This window comes from Callospermophilus lateralis (genome assembly GCF_048772815.1).
Source record: "Callospermophilus lateralis isolate mCalLat2 chromosome 8 unlocalized genomic scaffold, mCalLat2.hap1 SUPER_8_unloc_1, whole genome shotgun sequence".
Classification (NCBI taxonomy): domain Eukaryota; kingdom Metazoa; phylum Chordata; class Mammalia; order Rodentia; family Sciuridae; genus Callospermophilus; species Callospermophilus lateralis.
This window is the reverse complement of record NW_027510150.1, coordinates 2,323,074-2,349,125: the sequence shown is the minus strand read 5'-3', so window position 1 is coordinate 2,349,125 and position 26,052 is coordinate 2,323,074. Positions and strand designations below refer to the sequence as shown.

At 32.3% G+C, this 26,052-nt stretch overlaps 1 protein-coding gene across 1 annotated transcript in view; it reads right to left on the bottom strand.

Moving 5' to 3' along the window:
* Window positions 1-22,076, bottom strand: part of LOC143385800 (phosphatidylinositol-3,5-bisphosphate 3-phosphatase MTMR3-like) — a 165,019-nt gene extending 142,943 nt beyond the window's left edge. Inside the window, 2 exon segments of the mRNA XM_076841330.1 lie at window positions 19,705-20,249; window positions 21,902-22,076. Coding sequence (XP_076697445.1) covers window positions 19,705-20,249; window positions 21,902-22,076 — 720 coding nt within the window.
* Window positions 22,077-26,052: the final 3,976 nt, after the last annotated feature.

Genomic DNA, 26,052 nt, shown 5'->3' with positions numbered 1-26,052 from the left:
GATATGTCAAGAGCTTTGTAATGATTTGAACAACCAATAAAAAATAAAATAAAATAAAATGCTAACCCCTCCCAAAAAAGAATTATTTATAAAACATATACTTTGCAGTATCAATAGTTGATATTCTTTGTTCAACATGAAATGTGAATACCTGGCCTAAATAGAAAAGACTGGTTTTAGGAAAATTACAGACATATACACAGATATTTGCAAAGTGCATTATGGTTAATATAGTCACATTTATGTCAAGATGTTCAATTATGATAATAAGTATAATGTCTTTTCTCTAGAAAAGAGTAAAATCAAAAGTCAGAGTAGCAGCTATTGGGTGTGGAGAAAAATCTTAAGACATGTATAAATGGTAATATATTTTGGAATGTAAATTGTTGAAACCTTTAAAAGGTGTTTTTGCAATTTATATTCAAATGTGTATTGAAATACACATTTACCACTTTATAAAATTTATCTTCAAATAACTTTAGCTAAACTCACTAGATTTACAAAAATTAGCATTATTTATATGCGGCACCTTACTGTATATTTTGTAACCAACAGATTAATATAGAGAATTGATTAAGGTTGCAACTAATTTTTAAATATCATCATCTTTTTAAAGATCTATTAAATAAGGCAAATAACATTTTAACTTTATTTTTAAATTTGCATAATTGTCTTTTTCAGCAGATGGTTTATCCTAGAAAATTTCATGTTCACACTGTGCTTTGCTTTTATGAATTCCAGCTGTTAACTGATAATATTTTACTGCTGAATCTATCATGTGTGATATAATTGCTCATTATGTGCCTTAAAACACCAGCAATATAGTTATTTTCAACTTGGAACAAATTAAAATCTAATCAGCATTTTAAAAATCTACAGTTGTCTTCTTCTGGTTAATTATATTCAACTTATATTTTTTTCTGTGTCTGTTTTTTTAGTGAGTCATATTGTCAAGAGTAAGAACTCAAGCTGGTTAATCTTTCATTTTTATTCTCCATATACCTTGCACATATGCCAACAGTTTCATTTCTGAGAAAATATTCTTTTATATCTGTTTTATAAGATGAGAAGCCTTATAAGTTCTTCTACTGAGATATGATAGAAGTGGTGGAAAATATTCTGGCTTCATGAACATAGTGATACAAATGATTATCTGTTCAACCTCCTCCAAGTGCTAAATGTTTGCTGCACTCAGTGGAATTCTCAGCCTACTGGTGTTTTCTTGTGACATTATAAATGAGAGAATGAGAGCTCAGGCTACTTTGGGTACCTCATGTGAGGTGAGTATAATTGATTCTGTGGGGCACATATAAATGAAGGGTTTGATTTTCTGTCTAAACTAGTTTCTGCTCTTTCTCATCCTGTGAGATATAGATTACCTATCTATATCAGTTTTCTGTTAAAATAAATAAAAAATTAATGTAAAACTGCCATGCTATATAGTAAACTGCAACCTATGTGTTCATGTAACAAACATCAATCTCAGCCAAATTAGTTATTAAATAAATGAATTTTATTTTCATGTCTTACCAGCTGCCATGTTTCTGTATGCATAACAACATTGCTTCCCAAAAAGAAATGAGTGGGGGAACACCCTTTTATGCTATCCCCAAATATTATTGTTAACCACTCTATATGACAAAAGACAATCAGAAACTAAAGCTAGTGAAATCTATATATATTTTATATTCAATTTCCTTTGTATAGTGTTCCTAGTCATGTAAGATGATATATTGAAAGTTTAATAATCACTTATTAAGCTCTTGTTTGGGAAGAGGCTCAACAAACTTTATATTCTGAATAATCCTTAGTGGAAGACTTAATGAAGCACCTGGTGTTCCTATTATAGAAGAGTAAGGAGAAGAGTGATATATATCAGCTACCTATGGTAAACTGTACCCTGAAATAAGGACCAACTTAGTCTATGTACTCATTATATTAACTTTTGAGTGTGGTAGTGGTAGATATTCTTTTCCAAGTAAGGAAATAAAGGCTCAACATTGTTAGCAATATGTATAAGCTAAAAACTAGTTATTAAGTGTGTTCACTCAACACTGATTCTTTCCACCTTAAGTGATACTCACACTTACAATTGAGATTCTTTTGCCACAATAATTTCAAATAGCTCTAAAGATAAGTATTGTATTAGTGACTACTTCAGACCATTTTATCTTTTTGATCCAGGTTATATAAATATTTAGAATGAAAACCAACATAAAATGGTAACTTACATGTTCTGCAATAAGTAGTTTATTTAGAACAGTAGATTTATATATTTACCTTTTCATTCATTTATTTCTGTAGGATTTGCCAAATCCCTGTAATTATATCGTTTGTGTTAATCATTCTGCTCATGATTATGCCTAGAAAAATCAGATGATTTAAATCATGTTCCTCACTCTTGGTAGTATTTCTGGACTATGAATCTATTTTTATTGCTTAAGATGTCTATCTAGGCTTTCTCCAGTTTTCCAGTGAGTGTGTGTTACTTCTCATGTGGGTCTATATACCATTGATATATATGATAATATGATAAGATCATATATGATATGTCAAGATGCAAGATGAAAGTAAATTAATGCCAAGGCCTTGCATTATCTTATCTTATATGTATCCAGCCCACAATGGATAAATATGGGAGAGGTAGTTGCCCCTTTCAATATTATTAAAAATATGTACGAGATGACAACATCTAAGTAAAATTAAGAGTAAATATTTAGAGTATTTGGGAAGTAAAATTTGTTTTTTTTTTTTTTTTTTACTTTTCACTGGTGATAATGGAAAATCAAGAAAAATAACAAAAAAAAAATTATAAAAAAATAATTAAGGAAATAAGCCAGATTTTTAAATTAAATTTTCTTTAAAGTTAATAACATGATAAAATGTTTTCAGGTGTGTTTTAAATAAATACATATGATTTATGAAATTATACAGCCACTTATTTATACAACATGGATGACTAGAATTTGAATTTTAGAACTTATAAATATTAAGTTCACAAATTTACTCATATAATAATTCTATCAAACAAAAATCCATTTTATATTCATCAGGCTTAAGAATTGAAATAGTTATTATATATCCTATGTGCTACATATAGTAACAAAAGTATGTATAATTCATACATATTTGATAATAAAAATAGCAAATATATCAAAAATAAATTAATAAACATGAAATAGTAATATATTAATAAATGTTATTGCCAACCCTATATGAGGCCATTTTGAAAACTAATATCTCATAAAATTCACAGAAGAAAAGTAACACAGAGAGATGGATATAATACAGTATATTTGAGAAGTAGCCCATTCCTATCTTGGTATAAGAAATTTTTGAACTTAACATAAGGTTGCGTTTATGGAGGGGGGAATGTTGGATAGATAATACTATCAAAAAATTTTAAAATTATTCTAAAAGTCTTTCTTGTGTGGACCTCTTTCAATCCCTTTGTGTAAACATCTCAACCATGTTTTCCAGATGGTTTGGGAAGACCATGTTTGGTTTTATACAAAAGTTGCCAAAGTCTTCCAAAGTGGCAATACCACTTTGCATTTCCATGCTAGTCTTTCCTGGCTCCCTGTGGCCTTTGTTGGTGTCAGTTTTCTTAGATTTAGCCTGTTAACTAAGTGTGTAGTGCCATAACCTTTCTTTGTTTTTTCTTTCTTTCTTTTTTTTTTTGTTTAATTCACAATTTCCTAATGGCGTATGATGTTGAGTAATTTTCATATGCTTATCTGCCAACTCTGTATCCTTTTTACTGAGGTATTTTCTCAAATCTTTTTTTTTCCATTTTTAGTTGAATTTTTTTTTTTTACTCTTGACTTTTAAGAGTTCTTATTTATTTCAGATAGTAGTTCTTTACTAAATACATATTTTGTGGACATATTCTCCCAGCTTTGGCCTGTCTTTTCTCATATTTATTGACTTTATTTTGCAGGATGTGTTACTGAATATTGAGTTAACCATAACTGAATATTGAGTTAATAGTTTTTCACTTCCCACATACTTCAAGTACTTATATATATTATCCCATTATCACCTGGCTTGCATGGTTCTGATTATAATCGTAGGTTATTCTGTGCACGTATTTTTGTTCTGGTTTTAGTGTTATGTTTCACAAGGGGATACCATACTTGGATTCTCTTGAGTTTCTTGGGCCTCTGTATTTATGTGTTTTGTTAAATTTTGAATGTTATTTATTCAACAACATTTTTTTTCCTCATTTTTTTGTGATACCTATTATTCATACTTTATACTGCTGGATATCATCTGATGTACCATGGAGTCTCTGAGTTACTTTATTTTCCTCTTTTTCTTCAGCTTGCATAATTTTTATTACTTTATTTCAAATTCTCTCATTTTCTCATACTGTGTAATTCACTGCTAATTCCATCTAGTGAAATTTTAACTTAAAATATTAATTGTTCGATGATGTTCTATTTCTCAATTTTAACTTGTAGCTTTACCTTTATCTTCATTTTTTAAAATACTTCAACATATGTATAGTTATACTTGTAAAGTCTTTCTTCTGTATCAGAGAACAGTGTTTTTCCCTATAGGGATAGGCAGGTCAGTAATCTGAGCGTCAAGTTTTCTTCTTTTGTTTTTGTTATCGTTTTAAAAGCTACTCTTTAAATTGCATTAGCTAGCATAAAGTAATATTTATCTCAGTTAGCACTATTATTGGGCATAAGCCTTCCATGGTCTCCATAGAATGTCCTGGGTGTTTGATGAAGACTCTGCTCTCTGAATGGTCAGAGTTTACATTTTACCCTGTTCTACAATGTCTGGAAAATGTTTAACCTATAACTCCTTGATTAGTGCTTCTTGCTGAGCTTTATAGAATTTCATCCTATATGTTTTCCTGTCCCCTTTTCCTTTCCTTTTATTTTTCTCTTTTATCAATAAAACATCTTCTTCTACTACAAGTTCTAGACTTTTAACTTTCTTTCTCATTTTCCTCAATTCAGTGACCCACCCCTACTCTCTACAAGATTGCTCATCAAATACATTGCTTTTGACATTGTTCTCAGATTGCAACTTGGAAAGGAAGTGGAACTCATTGGGGTTCTGTTTATTTTTCTCAGGGATCCAAGTTCTATTCTGCTTTATATTTTAAGCCTTAACCAAAGTTGTTTCATGTGGTTTACACAGGATTTTTTGTTTATTTTTTTACTATAAGAGTGCAAGTCCTGTCACAGTTCCTACATCATGTCCTGTAACAAGATTTCCATTCCTTGGTTCCAAATCCTGTGTCTCAGGTGCTTTTTTTTTCTATTGTATAATCAGCCAAGGAACATAACACTCACTACAGCAACACAGCTTCACCAGGTTGTATGGCAAATGATGGAGACTATGTATAACTTTATGCAGTACAACTACCACTAAAGCTGTATTTTGATTAATGCATTCCATAACTTTGTATCGTTTACTTTCAATCCTTAAGAGAATTCATTTTTTAAAATATGATCTGATTATCTTTTAATTATTTCATTTGAGTATTCTTTATTTTCTCTGCAGGGTCTAATATAAATTGGTACTTGAATCTCTTTATAGAAAACAAAAGTACCTGACAATATTTCTAAGTTAATTTATCTCAGTGTCAGAATATTTGCTCTTGCCATTGTACATTTTTATGTACATTTTAAACCTCATGAGATAGCATTTTGTGGTACAGTCAATATCTATCTGAATTTCTCTTTATGTTTATTTTTAAAATTTCTCTTTATAACTTCAAGTTTTTCATCAGGGATCATTGATCTTCCATCTAAAAAAAATGCTTTTGGTACTTTCATTATTGTGGGTCCACTGGTAGAAAATTCTTTGACTCCTGGTGGATATTTTCCCCAGATGTAAAGCTCTAGGTTGACATTTCTTATTTTGAAACTATAAAAAATATCAGTATATCATTTGTTGGCTTTATATGTTTTGTTTGAGAAGTTGTATAGTCTAATGTATTTTTCCTATGGTTAACTCAGTAATTTTTTTTCTGTAAGTTCTCTTTACATTTTTATTTGGCCTTTCAGAAATTTTCTGAAATTTCACTACTCTGTAGGGGTATTTTTTCTGTTCATTTTCCTTTAATGTTGACAGCTTACTAAACCAGTGACTTTCTGCCATTGGTCAGTCTCAGTAACTAAATTCCTGCATTTCTCACTTAAAAGAGTGCATGGTATATTTCTATTTCCTTTCTTCCTAAAACTCCAATGTGTTAGACTCTTAATACTTCATATTTTTAATGTTTTTTTCTTTATTTTCTCAACAACTGCAATATTTTCTCAATTCTCTTTTCTTTCAATGTTCTGGGTATTACTTTGGATTCTTTCTTCCAAACTAAGTAACATTTCACTTCATTTTCTCGTATGCTCTCAAATAAATTCCTTGTTGCTGAAATTTTCATCACTGTATTTTTCAGTTCTAGAAATTTAATTTAATTTGTTGGGGATGAACCAAGGGACTCATATACTAGATAATTTTTTTTTCTACTGAGCTAAAGCCCCTGTTCAAATTAAAAAATCTGTAAACATATACTCAAGCACTCCTCTTAATTCTGTGTCTTCTATCTTCTTGACTATAAGGAAAATTATTATTTTAAAATCGGTTTGGATTTTTTGTGTACTTATTACTGTGCCTGTTATATTTTTTTTTGTTTCTCATCATGTTATCTATTCTTTTACCTGTATAATTTCTGATGGCATATCACATATTTATGATGAATAATTTCAAATAGATTTAGACTAAATTGATGTGATCTTCCTCCTGATCAGCTTTCATTTTGCTTTCTTCAATGGCTGAGTAACGTGGTTCCTCTCCATGGAATCACAGCTTGAGATAGTTCGAATTATTTTAGCCCCTTCCGAAGATGACCTAATTACTGCTTATCTCACTTAATAAATAACCAACGGAAGTCTAAAACAGAATGATTAAACAAATTTACATACCCATCATTTAATACACACATGAATACATATGGCCATATTGATAAGTATGGAAGTATTTTTATGAGTATGATTTCAGAATACGGTGGTATCGCTCTTCATACTAATAACTAAATGTAAAAAGAGCAATTTAACAATCACTTTTTCTTAACTAATTAAGAAATATTTTTGTAATAGAAGTTAGAATGTATTGTAATTGCTTCGAAAGATTCCTATTTTGAAGAGAATGTCTTATAATATATATATATATATATATATATATATATATATATACACACACACATCTATGTGCATGCCAATATGTTAGAATATTTCCAGTACCTTATGTACTTTTACATAGCAGTGACATGTGCAATTTTATGTCTACTAAAGGTATGATCTCATGTGACATGTGTAATTTTATGTCACATAAGATCATACCTCTATTGCCACACACTTCAAATTGCTAATCAATGAAAATGTGGATTGACAGCACAGCAGTTCTTTGAATTTTTCCCCACAAAATACAATATAGAAAAACACTGTTCTAAATACACCTAAAACCTCTGAGCATTGAAGACGGGGGGAGTCTTTGTAATGGATTGGTATATGATAGTGCATAACAGAAAGATAGATGATAGCAAGAGCATGTATGGATACCATGAATTTTTAAAGTTGTAACTGTACTGGAAGGGTTAGGTAGATTTTGGGTTCTTGGGTAGTGGAGCTAAAAAGACTCTGAGAAGATGACCCTGGCATTCTTTGACTTGAGCCAGAACCCTGAAACAGAAAGTAGCAATGCTCTGGTACCCAGTTTATTGGCCTCCAACAGAGAGACATGTTGAGCCAGTACAGAATGAAAAGCACTTTTTTTTTTTAAACTCTGTTTTATGTGATGAACAGGCAGTGTCTTTGTGGGATCAGATGGTTTCATTTCAGGTTTTCCATTGTTTTGTGTTAGCATTAAATCCCTACAGCTGAAGGCCTTGGGGGCTGTAAAGAATTTTGCAGCTCTTCTGCTGAGGGTAGACAGAATGTAAGAAGCAAAGCATCTCCTTTCAACTGAAGTAGACTGGAGCCCTAAGCAACTTTCTACCAGCCAGGCCTGGAAGAGTTCCCATGTTTATTTACTCACCAAATAATCCTCAATTGCTTTTATTTATGTGGGCAACATGGGAACTTCAAAAGTTTCTTCTTCTTCTTCTTCTTTTTTTTTACTTTTAGCATTCATCTCTATAACTCTTTCCTGTTTTGAGAGAATAGTCACCCTCATTCCTTTGATTGGGTAGCAAGTGCTCAATTTTCATGTGTTTTAATTCATTTTATGCATGTGAGAACTAAATGGCACATATCAAAATTATCTACCTTGTGTTTGAAATGGTTCTGGAATCAAAGAATGACAGAATTCATTCTCTATCCATGAGTATTTGGGTGGCTGAGAATTCAGTTTTCCTTTGACAGTAATTCTAGCAATGATAGAGGCAAAATAAAAGTTTCCATGCCAAGGCAGGAAAAGACTTCAACTCCTCAATGGCAGTATAGACTGTAGTGTTTTCTAGTAGATACCTGGGTCACATGATTTGGGCATTATTTCTGGCTACACTGACTTTACATTGGATTGCCCAGTTGCCTTGGCAATTATTTTAAATAACCCCATTTCTCCTTAGAAAACAGCAATCACCATTTGTATTGCTTACAACTGTAAGTTGTACTGATTTCCCAGTTATCATTCAAATACCTTATCAAATAATTCTGCCTTTTCTTAGATTCCGCAATTTTCTCCTAAAAAGTTGCTGCTTTTTACTCACTACCTCCTTATTGAATACTGTTTTCATGTCCTCAATTCCCAGCTGGATTTTCAAAGGTTTGCAAATAGATTCCATGATTGATTGATTGATTGATTGATTATTTATTTATTGTTTATAGACTTTTTCACAAAAAAAAATATTCATATATGGTGCTGAGAATTGAACTCAGTGTCTCACACATGCCAGGAAAGTGTGCAACTGCTGAGCCCCAGCCCCAGGCCTGTTTTCTTGATTTATATGGAATAAGAAAGATACATTATTTCTGAAAGCAAAAGTCAAAGCAGAGCAGGATTAGAACATTGGTGACATAGTATAGGTTCTCAGTTACATTTCATATCAGATGCCTGTTTTGCTGACAATACGTTATTATGGGTAAAATCATAACTATTTTCCAAAACTTAGTTCACTTCCAAATAAACACATAAATAATTCCAAAAACATTTCAATCCCTTGGAAATAAAATATGTAAAATAGTCCATCCAGAAAATCTAGTACTGAGTATATACTATGATAATTTTATTTTGGGCTAACAAATAAAGTCATAGCAGAATTAGACATGTACATTATGGATTGTGTGTGTGTGTAAGTGTGTGTGAATATATGTTGATGAATACCAACGATGTTGAAAAGTTCCATGCTATTATATTTTCCAGGAGGGTGAATGTCAACTTTTGAACCTAATTAGGAAAAGGGTATTGCTTTTTCATATTTTTATTAAGGCAAAGACATTCTAGTTAAAAATAATTCAACTTAATGTAGAAATGTTATAAATTGCTGTGAAGTGAGTTGCTAGCCATGGCCTGTCGGAGCAAATTTGTTATACAAACCTTAGATGGAAATTAGTGCTTCTGCATTAAAACCATCTAGTTTACCACACTAAGAAAAAGCTTAAATTTTAAAAATAATTTTGAAGCCATGAAAAAGGCAAATATGTTCAAAAAAGAACCAAGCAACTTGGTTTAGAATCTCTGAAACTGCAAGTCTTCACATGAACCACATGCCATATTTAGAAAATTTTATAGTACTACCCATTCAAAAGCTTTCTTGTTATAGTCATTTTAAGGAGGGAAATTTCAGACAGCCAAAGACAATAAAATAATGACAAGATACTTAATGACTGATGTATCTCAACAAGTATAATCTATGGGTAAAAATGGTGAGTGACAAAATAGCTATTCTCTCTGAATGTTGGTTCTTTGTCCTCTACTGCCTTGGGTCAGTGTGTCTAATATAGGACTGGGGAACAGCAAGAAATGCATTAAGTATTGTAGACCTAATCTGGATGAATGCCACCCAGTTCTCTAAAATGACCCAGATCCCAACTCATAGATCAACTTTGATCATTTATGAGACTAGACCAATATGCAGAAGATCTATGAACAGAACCACAGGAAACATAACCAAAGTATCTTAGCCAAAGGAAGGGTCTGCACAAATGTCTATGTATTTATAATACCCAAAGAGTAAAAGCTGATGTCTATTATATTAACAACAGTGCTGCAAAACATAAATAAGGAGGCAGTTGTTCCCTTATATCTGTGAGATAATGTAAATGTAGTCCAATGCATCAGGTAAAAATTTTAGTGTTTTTTTTTTTTTTTTTTTTTTTTTACCATTTTGAAAACACAGCCTCCACAAAACATGTATACACCCATGTATGAGGCAAAACAAAACTGTAAAAATAGTCTAGCTTAAGATGAGAAATGTGGTATATGAAAGGAAACCAGATTAGATAGAGACACATAAATGAAAAAGAAACTGATTAAGGTAAAATAATTATAAAGAAATGAATCTTCAAATAATAAAGAGGGAAAACTATTGATAATGTAAAAATTCAAAAGAAGGTGAGCTGGAAATACAGTTCAGTGGTGGAACACTTGCCTAACATATGCCTAAGACCTTGGGTTTGATCCTCAGCATCACACACACACACACACACACACACACACACACACACAAAGACAGTAAACTCAAACTTGAAAGTTTTAATGATAATATGGAAAAGTAAGAAAATTAACATAAAAGTATGAGCAAACATAAAATTGTGAGTGAAAAAAACTTAAGTGAACATTAGAATTTTATATATTTTGGAATAAATCCTGAAATACATAAGGCAAACATTGAGAAAGAATATGATTGAAAATAAGCTTAGAGAACAGAATAAAATTTTAAAAGTTTTTGGTGTTTTCTAAATTTATCTGAAATCAGATATTGACACCTTATTCAACATGATGATTACTGAAAAAATACTAGATGACAATATTTTTCTACTTTATTGCAATATAAATAATTGACCTGGATAAAATTCTGTGGAGGGGAGGAGGTAAAGAACCACTATAGACTATTTGCAGAAATATAAAATGGTACATCTGCTGTGGCAAACAGTATGATACCTTCTAAAAAATTAAAGATAGCATTTACATATGACTCAGAAATCTCTCTTCTGAGTACATACCCAAAGAAATGAAAGCAGGACCTTAATTAAGTATGTATTCACCCATGTCTGAGGCAATACTATTCACAATAGCTAAAACATGGGAGCAACTGAAGTATTTTCATCAACAGACGAATGAATGACAAAACATGGTGCATACATAAAATGCAATATTGTTCAGTTCTAAAAAGCAAGGACACATTTCAATACATATTTCAATGCATACAAAACTTGAGCACATTATTCTAAGTGAAATTAGCCAGTCACAGAAGAAAAATACTGTGTGATTCCTTTAAAATGAAGTACACAGATTAAACAGATGATAGAGGCAGAAAGAAGAATGGCAGTTGCCAGAGGCTGGAGATGTGGAGAATGAGAAATTGGCAATCGTTGCTTAATGAGTAGAGAGTTCAGGTTTACAAGATGAAAAAAACCCAGATAAATGAAAGTGATGGCTTCACATTAAGAATGTATTTAGTACCATTGAACTGTACTTGCAAAAATAATTAAGAGGGTAAATTTTGTGTTGTAAGAATTTTACAGTAAAAGAAACTCAAATATCTAAGAATTTTTTGTGAAACAGGTACAGAAATATTCACATAAAACTCATTTTAATGCCTATGTATATTTATGCATAACATTGTAATTTTCTATCTTTTATATTTATATTCAAAATTACATAATGCTAGTTGGACTTAGTGGCTATGTTTCTAGTTTCTCCTATGCTATATATAGTGTACAAATATAACAAATTATTTATTAATATCACATCTATTATTTCCTGGCTTGTACCAGGCTTTGTGGGTTCCCTGTAAATAGAGAATTTCTGTACTTATATCTACATGGTACCTGTTAGCATCCCTCTCTTAAATCAGGAGAAACTGAGCCTCTGCAAGGTGAAGTAAATTGCCAAAATAAAACTCAGCATTTAAGTTTGTATAATTCAAGAATCTACCCTCTTTTCATTTATCTTTTCTGTGCATGTTATGTGTTCAATAAATTCTCCTTCTTTAAATTGAATTTAAACTGTGAACCAGTGTTTTGTTGAACAATAAATATGATATAGGATACTCTTACTATCATTCTGTCATGACCCAGTGCAGAAAAGAAGAAATTCTTTTATTTTGCTAGAAGCTTAAAATAATGAAAATGGCACTTCTCATGTTAAACAGAAACTGAAGGGAATCAAAGTGGATTGCATGAAATATAGACACAAGCAAAAAATAAATATAATCTGTCCTTTGTATCCCCTTATTATTTAACTTTTGAGTATTTTTTCCCTAATGAGTTCCTCCAGTTTAATTTATGACTCTAAAAAAAATTTTTGTTGTTCACCTGTGAATTGGACCCAAGGCCTCCTGCATTTCAAGGACACACTATAACATAAATGTTTCCTGAATATGCCTCTTACCAAAGTATAAATGGAGTCTTGCTACAGAAGTTCTCTCCATCATGATTAATTAAGAGCTAATCATTAACATGCTCTTCTCTGAACTTGAATGAAAGCTATCTGTAAGCCATACACGAAATGATGGAAAATGTGAGCACAGAAGATAAATGTTATGTCAAAACTTTCCAAGATGACCTTCCTTCTGTTTTCAATTCTTGATATGTTAAGAATTTCAATTCTTGATGTGTTGAGAATTAATTCTTTCATCTCTCTTTGCCCTTGGTCCAAAGTTGAGATGTACCCAAATCTTGTAAAATAATCTTATAATGTAATAAAAAGGGAAACTTTCTTTCATGTAGATTCAAGCTACCTGGCATCTCTAGAGTCAATTCCTTTTTCAGTTTTTCATGCTGCATTGAACATACTGATTTCTAAGTAGATAGAAGTGTGCCTGTGTTCCTTTTGATCCAAAATTACTGTACTAGAAAACAGTAAACTTGTATAAGATGCCTCTTTCTTTTAAGTTGGCTTTGAAAATTATGGGTCCAGTTGATATTCTCAAGTTTAAACACTGTTTTCCATTATTGGGTATATTATTTATGCTTTTAATGCATTTTGTGTTAACATTTTTGTATAATTTTGTATGATGCTAATAACAAAGATTTAACAAAGATCACAATCATATTTTTCTTTTCACAATCACATAGTATGTGATATATTGCAATTAATATCAATTTAATTTCAGATTATGTGTCAATAGTATCCTATTCTGGAAACTGAAAATCATATTTTTTGTAATTTGATCGAATATTTGTTATTGGTAATTAAAATTAAAATCATTGAATTTGGTTTCAATATATTCAACATTTTTAATAATTGATAATAAGACAATGATTTGTCTACATATATCATTTAGAGAAAAAGCCAAAATTCTTATAATGGTCTATAAATCTTTTGTGATTGGATTCCTATATTAACTCCCAAACTCCTCTTTTTGCCTCCACCCAGATCTGTCTGATGGTCCTGGCCTCCTCACTGATCCTTGAATTTCAAGGAGCCTCAGGCTCTAACTATTTCTTGGCCTGGAGTGATGTTCCTCTACGGATCCATTGATTAGATCCCTCACTTTCCTCAAACATCAGATTCTCAGTCAAACCTTATCTGTACGCTCTGTTCACAACTGCAAACTAAATATCCAACTGCAAAATTCTAAAACCCTCAGAGACTTCTGTGTATTTCATATTTTTTAACTGTCATATTAATTCATCATTGATAATTTCGGTCATTAAATGTGGCAGATATATATATATATATATATATATATATATATATATATATATATATATATATATATATATAATAAATAATATTCAAAGATGAGTATACCCATCACCAAAACTTTAGAACAGTTTCATTACCTCCATGAAGCCCAGACCCTTTAATTATCAATCTCTTTTGTACCCATTCCCCAGTCAGCCCTAAGCAACCATGAATCTACTTTTTGTTAAGGTTTTCTGAATCTTAATGGTTTCATATGAATGGAATCAGGTGAAACACAAGGCCTTTTGTGCCTGGCTTTTTTTACTTAGCATGATGCTTTCAAAAGTTCATTTACATTGTAGCCTGTACCAGTTCTTCATTTTATGGCCAGATAATATTTCATTGTGTGGATATAATATTTTATCAATGGATTGTTTTCATCTTTTAGCTAACGTGAATAGTGCTGCTGTAAAGAAAACGCCTGTGTACATTTTTTTGTTGTTGTTTGAACACTGTTTCACAATATTGGGTATAATATTTATGTTTTGGGTGAATTTTGTGTTAACATTTTTGTATAATTTTGTATGATGCTAACAAGGTTTAAGATTCCTTCTTTTTCATGGGGCATTCCAATTGTCTTAACATTTATTTAAAGACTATCACCTGACTTATTGAGTGAACTTGGCATCTTTGTAAATATACATTGTAATACTTTGCATGTTTATAAATATGCATTGACCATTGATTTGGTTTTATATAGACTTTCTATTTTATTATATTGATTTATGTATCTATCTTTAGCCAGTAGCACATTTGTTGCTTTACTGCAAATTTTGAAATAGAGAAATTTGAGTTACCCTAATTTGTCCTTTTGGCTATCTGAGTCTCTTGCTAATCCATATGAATTATAGAATCACCTTGTCAATTTGTGCAGTTAAGTTAGCTGAGATTATAATAGAGATTACATTGAATCTATAGATCATGATAAAACTTTTGGTCCATAATCCTAAGGTTTTTTTGCATTTATTTATATCTTACAACAGTAATTTATAGTTTTCAGAGAAAAAAAATTTTACCATTTTTTAAACTTTATTCTTAAATATTTTATTACTTTTAATGATATATCAAATTGTTTTCTTAATTTTATTTTTTGGGGTATACATAGCAAAGTGTATACAAATGATTTTTTTTGTATTTTGGTCTTATGTTCCAAAAGGCTGCTGAAATAACTTCTTAGTTCTATTAGTTAATTGATTTATTCTTTATGGTTTTCTCTATTCAATATAATGTCATCTGCAATTAAAAAAAGAAGTTACTTCTTCCTGTCCCATTTAGATGCTTCTTAAAACTTTCCTTGTCCAATTGATCTAGACAGCAATTCCAGTACAACCCTAAGTAGAAAAAGTACAAGCACACATCCTAATCTTGTACTTGATCTTAGGGGAAGATGTGTCTTTCACTATTTGGTAGATTGTTAGCTATGGGTTTTTCACAAAAGCTTATACTCTTGAAGTTTCTTTCTATTTCTATTCCATGTACGTGTGTGTGTGTGTGTGTGTGTGTGTGTGTGTTTAATCATTAAAATGCTTGGATGTTGTGAAGTGCTTTTTCTGCATCTATTGAGATGATAAGGCATTTTTTAAATATTAAAATGACCTTGCATACTTGACATAAATATCATTTAGTGGAGGTAATTACCCATTTTTTTATGTTAGTATATTTTGTTTGCTAGTGGGGTTTATTTGAGAAAATTTTGCATTAATATTCATAGAACATTTATTTTACTTTTCTGGTTTTGTGATCTTTGTAAGGGTTTTGGTATTAGGGTAATACTTGTTCTGCAGAATTAACTGAGAAGTGTTTCCTTTTCTTTCATTCTTTTTCCAAAAAGTTTGTCCAGGATTAACATTAATTGTTTAATCATTTGCTAGTATTCATTGATATAGTAATCTGGAACTGATATTTTCTTCTTTCTCTTTCTTCTTTTTTTTCTTTCTTTAAAATCAGTACAGAGCATTTATTATATCTTCAGTATATACCGATTGAATTAAATCCAATCGAATGTAATCCAAATGCATTAATTTGAATTTAACTCTCCAATACACACAAAACAAGACTGAGAATCCATCTGGTCCTGGGCTTTTCTTTCGTGGGTAGGTTTTTGATTTTATCTTCAATTTCATCAATTTCAAATCCTAGATTCATAATTTTATTTAATTGATTGTTTTGTTTTCTCTTTTCCTCAGTAGACTGTATTTTCTTGACTTTCTTTTTGGATGTCTAAACAGTAAAAAAAATAAAGGTCTTGAAATGTTTTATTTGGGAGCATATTTATTTGAATGCCTTTATTGTTGCTAAATATACATATATAGATGTATAAATAAGTAGAAACATATACATAGAACTTATTATTATGTAACAGTGCAATGGCAGTGTTTTACTTGTTTTAATAACCTATACAAACTCTTTCCATTTAAGTACATTTACCCTTCCACTTTTTAAATATAATTAATTAATTATTTTTCCATACTTTGAGTGCCACATTAGATATTATTACTTTTGTTTTAACCATAAAATAAAAATTTAAAAAGATTAGAATAAAGGTCATCTATCAATTTATATCTATTTTTTCCCCATTCTGATTTTTTTGTAGGTGGTTATTTTTTATATTAGTTGCTCAAAACATTACAATGATCTTGACATATCATACATTTAATTAAAATGGGGTATGAATTCTTATTTTTCCACATGTACAGATTGCAGGATCATGATTTTTTTTTAATTTGGCTGAAGTTCTAAGTCTTTTCTTATCATTTGCTTTCTGTTTAAAACAATTCCATTAGCTATTACTGAAACACCAACTTCCTAATAAAATATCTGTCAGTTTCCTTTTGTCTGAGAATGTCTTTATTCTTCTTTTATTCTTGGAGTATATAGAATTTGCACTTGGCATATTTTTCCTTTCACTACTTAAAATAATCTTATGCCAATTCCTTTTGGTCTTCATGACATCAGATGAGAAATCTGCTGTCTTTTGAAATGTTTTTCTTTCATATCATTACTGTGGACTACTTTCAAGATTTTTTTTTTCAGGGGGACGGGGGTTCCCAGCTTTTTGAGTCAGCAGATATCTTTCACTGCATTTAAGGTATTCTCCCCAGTATTTCTCTTTGTGCTTTTCTAGTTCTTCTATTTTCTACTGCTATCTTTTCTGTCCTCTGGAACATCAATTTAGAAAGCTTAATTATTTTGCTGTTAATTCCTAGGTCTCTGAAAGTGTTAATTTTTAATTTTTTTTAAAAATTTCAGTTTATTTTTTTCTGTTGCTAAGTTAGATTAAATTTAACTGATCTGTATTTAATAGAGAGAATTTATTCTTGCTGTTCTATATTATGTTCTTAATGCTGTGAGACTTTTTAGTCAATTATTGAAACCAAGGATGGTTTAAAGAAACAATTGTTCATTGGTGTTGAAAATGATAGTGACCTCAAATGGATGCTTTCCCTTGAAATTGTTACTATAATTGCAATGCTGCATAGTTTGTGTCAGAAGTCTCAGGATAAATTTGGCTTCATCACATCTTTTAATTGTTACCTGTAAATAAATTATCCTCGTGTTCTTTTCTCTACACACTTGGAAGGAAAGGCCAGTTGAATCTATATAATATAAACATTAAACGATGATCTGTAGAGCTTCACAGTGGTCATTTTATTTCTCTTCTCTGCACCAGATCTTTTTTCTTTTCTTTTCTTTTTAATGTTTCATCCTTCCACAGGTGAATATACGGTCTTCCCAGCACCATCTGTTAAATAAGCATCTTTGCTCCGATGTCAAATGTGTTTTGGCACTTTTGTCAGAGAATATATGACTGCATTTATGTGGATTCTGTGTATTCTCTTTTATTTCATTGTTCTTCATGCGTGTTTTTATGCCAACACCATATTATGTTTTAGTACATATATCTGCATCATAAATTGAGATCAGATATTGTGATGCCACCATCATCAATCTTACTGCTCAGGATTGCTTTGAAAAATTCTGGGTCTTTTATCATTTCATATGAATTAGAAGTGTTTTATTTATTCTCTGAAGAATTTTGTTGGTATTTTAATGATAATCACATTGACTATCAATATTTTAATTGTGGTCATTTTGACAATATTAATTATGCCTATCCAAGAACATGGGAGGTCTTTCCATTTTCTTGTGTGTTCTTCAATTTCTTTTCTCGGCATTCTTTAATTTTTATTGTAGCATTTTTTCACCACCTGGGTTAGATTTATTCACAAGTATTTTATGTGTCATGAGGCACATTGTGAAATTGTTTTTCTGCATTTTTTCTTTAATAGAAAAATCAGAAGGAAATCTAATTAACTTATCTCTTGTGAACTGCAATTTTTCTTTTGTGGCTTTTAAAATTCTACCCTTATTCTCTCTGGGAGACATTTTAATTGTAATATATTTTGGAAAAAAAATTTAATCTTGTCTATTTGGGGGTTCTAAACATCACCAATATTTTAAATTCAATCTTATTCCCAAGGTTTAAAGCATTTTCTGATAGTATTCTTTCACTTAAAAAGTGATGAATTCTTTTAGTTTGTATTTCAATGCCTTCTTCTAAGACACTGATTCTTGGAATTAGCCTGTTAATGAAATTGCAGATTTTTCTGGTTATGGTCTTGTATCATCTTTATTTAATTGCTGACTCTGTTTAAAAGTTTATATACTTTGCCTTCATAGTCTGAAAAATCTTTCATCTACATGCTCTAGATTATTAGTAATGCTGTCAATTGAATTTTCAATATGATTTATTGAATCTTTCACCTTTAAGATCAACACAGACATCATATTAATACATAGTTTATCCAAAAATAACCAAAGACTCTTCAGAACTAAAAAATAATAAGAATCAAATGTACCTACCAGACATCTATAGAATATCCTATCCATTGACGTAAATTAATTCACTTTTTTTTCAGTTGTACATGGAGTTTTCTCCAAAATGGACTGTTATTTCAGGAAACAAAGTAAAATAAGTCTTTAAAAAAGGGAAAAGAATACATAATTTCTTTCCTTAAATTTTATCAGATCATAATGGAATAAAATTAGAAATCAAATAAAGAAACCATTTTATGCATGTGGATTGAATAATCAGCTTTTGAACAAAGAACAGGCAAAAGAAAAAAATCAGAGAGCAATAAAATATTTATAAAAATATGTTAGCAGAGATGGAAGATATAAACAATTTTGAGGCAGTATGAAAGCAGTTCTTAGAAGAAAATTTTTATTATCAAGTGTGTATGTTAAAACAAACAGAACAAAAAAAACAGAACAGAAAAAATAAAAGATTTGTTTGGTTCCTTTTCACAATTTCTGTTTTTATTAATATATTCTTTAATTTCTTGGATTTTCTTTTAATTTGTTTTTTAGGTCTTCATTTGTCTTTTTGTTTCAAGGTTTAGGATGCTTCCCATTAATTGAAACACTTCATGATGCACACTTTTCAGTGTATGAAAATGCCCAATGAATAGGTTTCACATTAGGGCTTCATCTGCTTTTCCTTCGGTGCCATTTTCTGAGTTCATCAATTTCTTTTGTGCATCATTCAACATTTCTTGTTGGAGCTCATTGTGCTTTTTAAGTTCTTCAACCTGTTCTTCCTTTAGAGGTAACTGTTGTGTAAGACTGGTTGCTTAATCCAACACACCATTGGCTTCATCCGAATATTCCTGTAATAATAATAATACCTCTCTTTCTATATTTTCTGCCTTTTCCTTCCATTTGGTTGTATGTTGTCTTTCCTTTTCTAATTCAGCCGAATACATAGCTTTTTCTTCTTGTTGGAAATACTCTAGAACCATTGCAGGTTAATGACACAGAATACTGCTTTACTTGGTCCTGGTAGAGTGAAAGCTGCAGTACATTCTCATCCCTCTCTTGGGAGAGTAAATGCACCTGTTTCTGCAGGAACTCTACCTCCACACTGGCTTGATGACTTGCATTAGAAGAGGAAAGTAGCTTTTCCTCCAATAGTGTGACTTTCTCTCTCAGGTTCTTCTCTCTCTTCTCTGCAGCCCAAATTTCCCAGGTGTATGAGTCTTCTGATTCTAAAAAATAGCTCCTCACTCTTTGTACCTCCTGATTTAAATGTAATTCTTTGTCATGTAAGTGTTGAAAATCTTGCTGGAGGGTACTCTCTTCTATCTGTTTGTTCTTTAGGGACAAGATGAGTTGGTCTTTCTCCTGGTGACATAGAATGGTCTTCTTCTGCATGGATTCAACTGCATTAAAAAGCTGATTTAATTCCCCAGGCTTGCCCTGTTCTTTTTCTTGTAACAGTTGCTCAAAGGCAAGAGCTTTCTCCTTCATCCACTGGTACTCCACTGGTACTCCAACTCTTATTCTCACAGCATCACAGAGAACTTCACTTTCGTCTCCTGTAATACTTGATACTCCATTTCCTTTTCTTTGGATGTTTCTATTATTTTTTTTCATTTTTCCCTTTTAATTGAGAGATGTCCATTTATAAAATTAATATTCTCACCTTGAGGTTAGTTATTGCTTGCCTCAACAACTCATTTTCATTCACTTTGTTAGTGAACTTTGCATTTGAAGAAACTGATTGATTTTGGCTTGGATTAAGAGGTCTTATTCTTTCAGTAAATTTTGTAACAGATCTTGTTTTTTCTTGAACTGTTTAATATTAGAATCTCTTTGTTTATGTTCTTTCTTTTCTATCTTGGAGGCAGCAGCAGTTGCATCAAACTGTGGTTACTTTCTTGGAGCATCCTAATGGTGCATCTTTTTCATGCATTGATTGTCTCAGCTCTTTGACCTCTGTTGACAGGGAGATAAGTGATGATGCAGAAAAGAGCTGCAGTGTAACCATATAAAGTTTTCCTGAAAAAAAAAAATTAGCCTGAAGAGCTTGTATCTCCATGTTTTTCTGCTGGATAACTTGATTGAGTTTACCAACTTCATCTTTGGACAGCCGATCAATTTGTTTGGTTAAAGATATATTCTTTTCATTTAGAAGTTGAATCTCAAGTTCTTGTTCTTGGATTTTTCACTAAGTTTTCAGTTTCATAGTTATATAGGTTGTGTTTTTCACTTCCTTTTTCTATAGGAAGGCTTTTAACATTTGTTTCTTGAAAACTATCAGAATTGTCTGTTGGAGTGCTGTGTGTTTTTTCCTGCAACTGGGTTTTTATTTTTTTCAATGATTTTCTGCAAATTCTTAATTTCTTCATCTTTCTGCTCAATCACAGAAGACCACAATTGACTACATTTCAGTTTTAAGTTTTCACACTGTTCAATTATTTGTCACCTTCCCATACTGAGCTGCTCTTTTTCTCTCTTCAAGGCATCTCTGTCATTTTCTGTCAAAAATATGTTTTATTTATGTTTTTATTTGATCCTCAATTTCTCCCATCTTTGTTGCAAGACTACTTTTTCAGTTTGTAGAACCTGAATAGTTTTTTCCATCTCTCCAATTTTAGACTCATCAGTTACTGTAACTCCTGAGTCACCTTGTTGTAATGATTTTCAAGTTTTTCAATACTTTCTTCATAGTCATTTAATGCATCTTGATACCAGCGACTTATCTCTGCCAGTTTCTGTTGATGTGCATTCTGCAAAACTGATATTTCCTCTTGATAATGATCAAGGTCTTGACTTCAGTTTTGTTCAAGTATCTTAATAGTATCTTGTAGTTTGGAGATTTAACTTTGATCGGAATTATGTATTCCCTTTGCATGAGCTATATCTCTCTCAATGGCCAACTTGAGATTCAAGTCTTGAAACTTCAATTGACAGTCTGTTGATTTCCTGTTGTGATTAAATGATGTCACTGAAGTCTATGTCATCACCGGGAAAAGTTGAACAATGACTGATCTCATTACCGAATGAAGACAGGGCAGTGGTTGCTGGTACACCACCAGCTCCTGAATGTGCTGACTGCAGTGTAGACAACTCATCTTGTAGTGGAAATTGTCTTGCTTTAAGTTGCCTGATTTCTACTTCTTTCTCTTCCAGTTCATTTCAGTAATTTGCAGATTGATGTTGGATCCATAGTTTCCATGCTGCATACCTTCCTTCCAGCTTAGTACAATAGCTTTTAAGTCTTTCATGTCATATCTGATTATCCATTTGGTATCTTCAATGTTCTTCCTCCAATAATCAGGTAAACCTTCTTCTACATCCTCGAAATCATTGAGAACCTTGTCTTCGGTGACATTGGAGATATGGCTGGTGAGGAAAGCCATGCTGCCCCCCACCTGACCCAAAGAGTGGCCCAAGCCAGAACCTAGGCCTCTAAACCAGGATAACATTACTGCAATTTCAATGAGCCATCAGACCCACTCTGAAAACCACCTCAGTTTCTATCCACCTCTGCTCTGAACCTCCTGGAGTGTCAAGGAGTCAATTATGACCCAAGCACTTAGAATTCCACAAAGAGCGGGGCTCTGCTAACCATTGGGTTCTGCCTGAAAATGCAGAGGCCTGGCCTGGGCTTGCACTAGTGACTTTCTTTCAGTGGCCCAGTCACCCCCACTGGGCCTTGGCTCCTTCCCTCAACTTTCTGCCTTCAGGCTTGGGTGACTTCTCCCCCAGCATTGGTGACTTGCCCCAGCTCTCAGGCTGCTCCTTCCACCTGGGCACTGGCAGCCATATCACCCCCACCTCATTCTTAATGATAATAAACTTGAAACTTTCCAAATAAAATCAGGAACAATCAAAGGTATCCTCTCCTACTACTCCTTTTTAACAGCTTACTGACTTCTTAGATAATGCCTTTTGTGTGCCAGCTGAGTGTCCTACCACTGAGCCCCAGCCCCAACCACAAAAAAATGATGCATTTTTTAATGGGTTGGGAGTTCATCTCAGTGGTAGAGCATTTGCCTACCAGGTATGCTATTCTAGGTTTTATCCACAAGACCAAACAAGATAATTTTTTAAAAAAAGATTGATTTTATACAGATAGTATCAGCCATTATATAGATTATACATAAATTATGAAATGTATTGGATACTATTAATCTAAACCACACTGAAGGCCAGAATGTGAATGCAGGTTCACAAATCAAGCCATCACCAATTACAAGGGGAAGGGCTCATTATTACTGGGTGAGGAGAATGATACTGAAGATTAGAGACTCCTTTTCGACACACATGCCTTCTAAACCTAATGTACTTTTGTGATTTGGATAATGAGATGTTCTTGCTGTAATATAGACTTATTTATAAGATTAGGAGTTATATGACCCAGACTGGAACTTCTAATTTTTTTCTTATAAATAAGTCCTAATCTTAATTATTTACTTACTCTTGAAGCATAGCCTTTAATGCATAATTTTAAAGTAAATGTATACAGGAAAAGTTGCTTTCCTCTTATATTTTTCTGAAATATCAGGCTATCTGCTTTACCTGATAACTTAGAAAAGCCTGTGGAGTTCTGATGCTCTCTGCTCTGTCCTGTGCATCCTGTGATTAAAGGCATCATGTAGTGTGTACTCTGGTGTCGAGTGGCCTGGCACTGCCCTGGCATATAGAGCTGGTCCATCCAGAGTTGAAACCTCAGGGCAGCAAATAATTTTTTTTCCAAACATACCCTTCTTTACTGGGACTAAGGCCTTACCTGGGTCCCCCTGGGGAGTGCTTGAAGCCTGGGCAGGACAGCCTGGATTCTACTCAAGTGCACTTGTGAGTCAGGCCATGGATTTCTTCATACTGCATCTTAAATACAGCTTCTATTAGAAAAACATTCTGTGCTAGGTTTGGGGTTTGAAAAGTAAGGTATGATTATTAATAACAAAGGAATGAAAGAAACAAAATGGGAGATAAAGAACCTGTTAGACAGAGGACAGTGTACCAACAGTAGTTCCTCCTGTGACCTCCTCTCCAACAGCCATCAAGAGGAATTGCCTCTGTTTATTCTCTCTGTGGAGCTGGAGAGAAGCAAGCTCTCCAGGGGAGATAGTGTATCTGGCTCTGATGCTCAACCCTAAGCTACTGATCTCAGGAGCTTCCCTCAGGAGCCCTGTCTTTCTCTGGTTTTTATTGCTACAATGGAAGACCACAGACTGGAAAATTTATAAAGAAGAGAGTTGTTTTTTTAATTGATTTTTATTAATTCTATTCAGTTATACATGACAGCAGAAAGATTTTTGATTCATTGTACACAAGTGGAGCACAACTTAATGCTTTTTCAGTTGCACATTATGTAGAGTCCCACTACATGTGCATTCATATGTATACCTATGGTAATGATGTCCATCTCATTCCACCATCTTTTCTACCTGCATCTCTTCTTCCTTTCTCTTCCTCCCCCTTTGCCCAATCAAAGTACCTCTATTCTCACCCCCCAACCCCCATTATGGATCAGCATCCACTTAACATAGAGCACATTTGGCCTTTTTTTCAGAATTGGCTTACTTTGCTTAGCATAATATTCTCCAACTCCATCCATTTACCTGCAATTGTCATACTTTTATTCTCTTTTCATGCTGAGTAATATTCCATTGTGTATATACACCACTGTGTCTTCATCCATTCATCTATTGAAGGGCATCTGTATTGGTTCCACAGTTTAGTTATTGTGAATTGAGCTGCTATAAACATTAATGTGTCTGTGTTTCCATAGTATGCTGATTTTAAGTCCTTTGAGTATAGACGGAGGAGTGGGATAGCTGGGTCAAATGTTGTTCCATTCCAAGTTTTCCAAGGAATCTGCATACTGCTTTCCAGACTGGCTGCACCAATTTGCAGTCCCATCAGCAATGTAAGAGTGTGCCTTTCCTCCCACATCTTTGCCAACACTTAATTTTCTTTGTATTCTTGATAACTGCCATTCTGACTGCAGTGAGATATATATCTTATAGTAGTTTTGATTTGCATTTCTCTAATTGCTACAGATGTTGAACATTTTTTAATATATTATTGATTGATTATATATCCTCTTCTGAGAAGTGTCTTTTCAGTTCTTTGGCCCACTTATTGATTGGGTTATTTTATTTTTCGGTGTTAAGGTTTTTGTGTGCTTTATGTATCCTAGATATTAGTGATCTATCTGATGTGCTTCTGGTAAAGAGTTGCTCCAAATTACTTGCTGCCCTGAGGTTTCAACTCTGGATGGACCAACTCTTTACCACAAGCACATCAGATAGATCACTAATCTCTAGGATACAGAAAGCACACAAAAACCTTAACACCGAAAAATAAAATAACCAAATCCAATCAAATAACTCAATCTCTACTCACCTCACTGATTTTTTGTTTGTTTGTTTGTTTGTTTGTTTGTTTTGCTGAGAAGAATTCTTTTGGATTAAGTCCCTCTCATTTATTGATTCTTTTTTTAAAATTGTTCTGCTATAGGATTCTTATTAAGGAAATTGGGTCTGAATCCTACATGATGGAGATTTTGGCCTATTTTTTCTTCCGTTAGGCACAAGGTCTCTAGTTAAATTCTTAAGTGCTTGATCCAATTTGAGTTGAGTTCTGTATGGTGAGAGATGGGGATTTAATTTAATTTTGTTCCATGTGGATTTCCAGTTTTCTCAGCACCATTTGTTGAAGAGCCTATGTTTTCTCCAATGTATTTTTGGTGCCTTTTTAAATATAAGATTACTGTAATTATTTGGGTTAGTTTCTGTGTCCTCTTTTCTGTACCATTGGTCTACAGGTCTATTTTGGTGCCAATACCATGCTGTTTTGTTACTATTACTCTGTAGTATAATTTAAGATCTGGAATAGTAATGCCACCAGATTCACTCTTGTTGCTAAGAATTGTTTTGGCTATTCTGGGTCTCTTACTTTTCCAGATGAATTTCATGACTACTTTTTCTATTTTGATGAGGAATGTTATTGGGATTTTGATTGGGATTGAACAGAATCTGTATAGCACTTTGGGTAGTTTGGCCATTTTGACAATATTAATTCTGCTTACCCAAGAACATAGGGGATCTTTCTATCTTCTATGGTTTTCTTCAACTTCTTTATTAGTGTTTTGTACTTTTCATTGGTAAGATCTTTTACCCCTTTTGTTTGATTGATTTCCAACTTTCTTTTTTTCTTTTTTGAAGGTATTGTGAATGGGACAGTTTTCCTAATTTCTCTTTCAGTTGATTCATCATTGGTGTATAGGGATGCAATTGATTTATGGGTATCATTTTTATATCCTGATAAGTTTCTGAATTAATTTAGGAGTTCTCAAATTTTTCAGGAGGAGATTTTTGGATTCTA